This window comes from Phalaenopsis equestris, unplaced genomic scaffold, assembly GCF_001263595.1.
Source record: "Phalaenopsis equestris unplaced genomic scaffold, ASM126359v1 Scaffold000026, whole genome shotgun sequence".
Lineage (NCBI taxonomy): Eukaryota > Viridiplantae > Streptophyta > Magnoliopsida > Asparagales > Orchidaceae > Phalaenopsis > Phalaenopsis equestris.
In genome coordinates this window covers 132,622-138,478 of record NW_018164468.1, presented here as the reverse complement: position 1 = coordinate 138,478, position 5,857 = coordinate 132,622, and the positions used below count along the sequence as shown (strand labels likewise).

General features: G+C 38.7%; 1 protein-coding gene across 1 annotated transcript in view; it reads left to right on the top strand.

Moving 5' to 3' along the window:
* Positions 1-734: 734 nt before the first annotated feature.
* LOC110018613 (oligopeptide transporter 1-like) overlaps positions 735-5,857 on the top strand; it is a 19,945-nt gene continuing 14,822 nt past the window's right edge. Inside the window, exons 1-4 of the mRNA XM_020715976.1 lie at positions 735-960; positions 4,395-4,623; positions 4,748-5,033; positions 5,086-5,334. Coding sequence (XP_020571635.1) covers positions 735-960; positions 4,395-4,623; positions 4,748-5,033; positions 5,086-5,334 — 990 coding nt within the window. The remainder of the gene's footprint in view (positions 961-4,394; positions 4,624-4,747; positions 5,034-5,085; positions 5,335-5,857) is intronic.

Below are 5,857 nucleotides of genomic sequence, written 5' to 3'. Positions count from 1 at the left end.
TCACCCATGAAATTGAATGTGACTCTCACCATGTTGTAGAAATCATAGTCTTTTTGGAACATATGTTTCTCAACACATTTTAACATTTCAATTGGTCAGCTCGAAAAGGAAATGAAGATCGGGGTTCAGATCATTACAAATTATTGATATTTAAAATCGTATAAAACAAAATCAATTCTTCACAAAACCATATCTCAAAGCAGTGAGACGAATAAAGAAGACTACTCAGAATTTATGAGAAGAAAACGATAAAACACAGATTTCATATATACAAAATAAAAAAAATAAAAGACACAACTTATCTCACAATCCTTCTTAAGCAAATCCCTAGAAGTTTTCTTTAAGTATTTTGCCACTTTACAAGCACTCTCAATTGTCTCTTGGAATTGTAATGATGAAGAATTCTGTCACTTTCCCTCTCCTCTTACAACCCTTGAATAAAATTTCCAAGTCCTTAACTTTCTATCTCTCCACTAAACTCTATCTCTCTCTCTCTCTCTCGCCACCCCTTACACGCCACACACCACCACCCTTCATTCAACCTCTTCCTCTCTTGTTCTTCAAAAACATCTCTTTTATATTAGAGGCTGCCTCCCTAAAAAAAATTCAAAATTCCTCCAAAATTCTATCCAAAGTCAAACTTTTTGAATTCCAAAAGACATGTCTATTGATTCAACAAAAATATCCCTTCACTAAAGAGCCTTCCAAATTGTCTAGAAGCATTGAATCGCTCCATGGGGCATTTGAAACATTTTGTAGCCTTCAAAATTTGTGCAAAATTTGTACTGAACCGCCTTAATTCATCAAAACTTGTTTCTTACGACTCAAGCGCTGATTCTGGCGCTTCAAGCGCCAAGTTGCTCAAATCCGCGTTGTTTTGGGTTCTGGCTCTTCAGGTGTCGAGTCTGGCACTTCAAGTGCCGGCTCTCTGTAAAATGGCGCTTCAGGCGCCAACTCTCTGTAAAGTGGGGCTTCAGGCGCCATAATCACAAAATTCGCTATTTTGGCTCCAAATTTTGTTCTTTTTGCTACTTTTACTTCAAATGCCTAAAATTATCACAAAAAATAAGCATAAAATGTATACTTAAAATAACACATTATTTTGGTATATCATGATGTTGATTTTAATATCAAAATTATTTTGACGCTAACGTGTAAGATGCCCGATTAGCTTCGAAAAAGTTCGATGATAATTGAGGTTTTTCTTGTAGGGAGAGATATTTTGGGATACTGCATTCCCTAGCTAGAGGTGGACCTCCAAACACCCAAAATGTTGTTTGATCAATAGTTTAGACCCAACAATATCTTGGTATTAGAAGTCCCCCATTCTTTCTACCCCTGAGCCGCTTAACAACCTTAGGGTCTCGGTTCGTTTTCTCGAGGGTTCTGTTTCCTGTGGAGCTTGCGCTCATCCCTCGAGTATCCTATTCGTCAATTCCGCAATCTGACCCATTATTTGGTCTCTAAGTTCTTTAATTTACTATTGCACAAATTTCCTTGTGCACTTCCTATTTGATGTGTCTTCTAGAAGATTTTTTTTGTGAAGTGCTCATATTTTATTTGATGTCATGATTCATGCTTATCACACCTTTTAGAATATTGAATTCATAATTGTCCAGTGTGTCAAACCTAAGTTTTAGAGCATAGAATGGATGAGAGAAACATAAAGAAAGAGAGTGCACAATAACAAAATAGTTTTGATAGAGTTAATTCAGTAGTCCTTTATTTTAGAAATGAACCATATTTATAGATTTTGAGGTTCTAATATAAATTTACATATTTGTCCCTATTTTAATAGGGGCGTTATAAGATATTATGACACATTTTCATATTTGCAACCAACTCTGACACCCTTATGTATTCATAACTGATGTTATCATCGTTTCGTATTCATAAATGTTTGAAGAGGGGCATCCAATGAATTGATAACCTTATCCCCTGGTCGAAAGGAAGCCTTTGATCGGTCCGTAGAAATTCGATCATCTAAAAGGTTATTGATCGGCCTTCTCAAGAGAGAATTCTGAGAGGAGGCCCTTCTGTCGTTGGGATAAATTGGGTCGTTAGGCAGAGGGTGTACCACCATAATCTGATTGGTAGCTCTCATTGGATAAGGAACTTTCTCAAAGTGTCAGAAAGGCGTTTCGTTGGGGCTCTTTGGTCATTGAATGAGGAGTTCTAGAACCAATTGTGAGAGCTCATCTTGAATGATTGTCCCTCAGATTGGGCTTCTTCTATTTTTTCATTTGGTTGTGCTTTTGGTCGGTCGACTTATATTTTCGACCAAAGGAAACAACGCTTGAGGCTTCTACCTTTTGACTATCTCGATGCACTATCCTATGGTTTTTATAAGCGACATCATTGGATTTTCTCAAGAAACATGCGAACATATTTTTGATGTACACACATGGTCTCGCTTCTTTATATATATATATATATATATATATATATATATATATATATATGAATTATGAGAAGAGGCTCTGTCGGTGTTATGATAAATTGGGTCGTCAAGCAGAGGATGTACTACCGTAATCTAATTGGCTGTTCTTATTGGACAATGAGCCTTCTAAGAGGGCAGAAAGGTGTTCCTGGGGCCATTTAGCCATTTTATGAGGAGTTTCAAAATCGGCTGAGGGAGTCAGTTATAAACGACTGTCTTTCAAATTGGGCTCCTTCTATTTTTTCATTCGGCCATGCTTCTGTTCAGCCGGCTCATAGTTCCGACCGAGGGAAATGACGCTTGATGTTTCCGTTTTTTTACTATCTGGATGCACCATCATCCGGTGTTTATAAGCTATAAGACCCATTGGATTTCTTTGAGATTCACGCGAACATATTTTTGATGTACAAAGATGTTATGTGGAGACAGTTACTAATAAAAACAATAAAAAAATAAAAAATAATAACTTACCTACGCCCGACTCCCGCTTTCGATTTGCGAAACACGTCCCGCCTTCTTCAATTCGAGAAACATAAACTCTCCTCCCGTCTCCACCTCTCTCGTTCGCGAAACAGAAGCTATGTCTCCATCTCTCGTGAAACCAGAAGGCTTCCCTCCCGACAATCCGTCTCTCGCAAAACAGGAAATCCTCTTCGTCTTCGCCCACGCCTCCTTCAGTTGGTGAAAGATTCTTCTTGTGCTTGGCAGAAGGAAGAAGTAGAATGTGCTCTTCTTGATTTCTTCTTGTTGGCTTGCAGCAGAGGAGAAATAGGTTTTTCTCTTGTATGCTTTTCTTCTTCTTTAGTGTATCTTGGTTTAGAGAGAAGAGTGAAGAAGTGAGAGAGAGAGAGAGTTCGCTCTTGTAATTAGAGACGATCCACTGGTGTAAATTTCATAATTAGTAAAATCCTCTGCAACTCCGTGGATGTAGCCAATTTGTCGAACCACATAAATTTGTGTGTGTTTTTGTGTTGTTTTCTGGTGTGAATTTTGTCGTTCTATTTTTCACTTCATCGTCGATCATTCTATTTAAATATACCACAACAACTGGTATCAGAGTCAATTGTTGAAGATGAAGTGAAGGTTTCAGGGATTGAGAAGTTTGATGACACAAATTTTGGTTACTGGAGGATACATATAGAGGATTACCTCTTTGGGAAGAAACTCAATTTTCTGTTATTGAGGAAAATACCTGAAAGAATGGATGAAGCTGAATGAAATTTGTTAGATTGGCGGGTTTTTGGGGTTATTCGATTGACCCTATCAAGGTTCATTGCACATAACTTCGTCAAGGAGAGGACGACTACAGATCTTATGGCAGCTCTGTCAGGTATGTATGAAAAGTCATTGACGAATAATAAGATATATCTGATGAAGAAGTTATTCAATTTGAAAATGACGGAAGGTACGTTTGTTATACAACACCTGAATGATTTCAGTATTATCACAAATCAATTATCGTCTGTGAAAATTGAATTTGATGATGAGATACGTGCACTGGTTTTGTTGGCTTCATTGTCAAATAGCTAGGAAGCTATGAGAATGACAATTAATAATTCTGCAGATAAATCAAAATTGAAATATGAAGATATTCGTGATTTGATTTTAGTTGAGGAGGTGCGCAAGAAAGATTCTGGCGAGATCTCAGGTTTGAGTTCAGCATTCAATGTTGATTCCAGAGGGAGATCACAAAACAAGAACTCAAACAAGGGAAAATCAAAAGATCAAAATCAAAGAATAAAAGCAGGAGCAAATCAAGACCTGGTAAACAAGTAACTTGCTGGAATTGTGGTAAAACTGGCCACATAAAGAGGAACCGCAGGATTCCTAAGAAGACGGAGAATGACAGTGCAAATGTGGTAACTGAAGAATCACATGATGCAATCACATGATGCACAAGATGCATTACTGCTGATAATTCATAGTTCTATTGATGACTGGATACTGGATTCAGGGGCTTCTTTCTATACAACTTTTCATCGGAAATTGATGTGGGACTATGTTGGAGGTGACTTTGGAAAAGTATATCTGACAGATGGAGAAGCTCTGAACGTAGTAGGAATGGGAGATATTGACATTGCACTTTCATACAAGAACAAGTGGACTTTGAAAAAGGTCAGACACATTCCTGAACTGAAGAAGAACCTTATTTCTATTGACAGCTTGATGAACGTGGACATTCAGTAGTTTTCTCAGATAGCACCTAAAAGATTAATAAAAGAGCATTGGTACTGGCTCGGGGTAAGAAAACATATACGTTATATATGACTACTGGTTTAATTAATAGTGTTGATATTATTGTTGTAGAGAGCACAACAGAGATGTGACATTACAGACTTGGCCACATGAGTCAAAGAGGTATGCAGGAACTTCAGTCCAGAGGGAAGCTACCAGAACTGAAGCAGTTGATCATGGCATCTATGAGAGTTGCATTATGGGGAAGCAGAGAAAGGTCAGTTTCTTGAATGGTGGCAGGATGTCAAAGGTAAGAAAGCTGGATCTAGTACACACAGATGTGTGGGGAACTTCTCCAGTAGCATCTCTTGGAGGCTCTCATTACCACATCTCATTTATTGATGATCATAGCATAAAGGTATGAGTTTATTTTTTTGAAGTATAAATCTGATATATTCAGTATATTCAAGACTTGGAAGACCATGGTTGAGACAGAGACATGCTTAAAGCTGAAATGTCTGAGGTCTGATAATGAAGGTGAGTACATTGATGGTGGGTTCAAGGAGTACTGTGCAGCTCAGGGAATCAGAATGGAGAAGACCACTCCAGGAACACCACAGCAAAATGGTGTTGCAGAGCGCATGAACAGGACCATTAATGAGCGAGCTAGAAGCATGAGATTGCACGCCGGACTACCACCTACTTTCTGGGTAGAAGCGGTTAGTACTGCAGTTTATTTGATCAACAGGCGGTCATCTATTCCATTAAACTGTGAATTACCTAAAGAAGTCTGGAGTGTGAAAGATACAAAAAAGAGCGAATTTGGAGCGAGAAGGACCAAAATGTGCAGAATTGAACTAGGCCATCGACGACGCCATCGACCCCGCCGATGGCGAGATTTTCCCGAGACTCCAGAACTAATTCATTAAGAAGGTCCGCCGACAGCGCCCTCGAGGCCGCCGACGGCGAGCTCAGCGGTTATGCCCAATCAGGCTTTTGGATAAGGCCAAATTTTGAAGGGATGCTTAGGCAACTTTTTGGAAAGCTCATCCACAACTTTAAAAGAATATTTTGGCCGAAAATTGAAGAGGGAAGAAGTGCTAGAGAGAGTTCCTGGAGGTTAGAAAGGTTTCAATAGTGTGTAAAAATTGTGAGGAATTCTTCGAGAGATTGTAAGAGTGGAGGGAAAGTGAGAGATTTCTTCCTCCTTGCTGCTTCGAAGAAGAATTCTGTGTGCTGTAA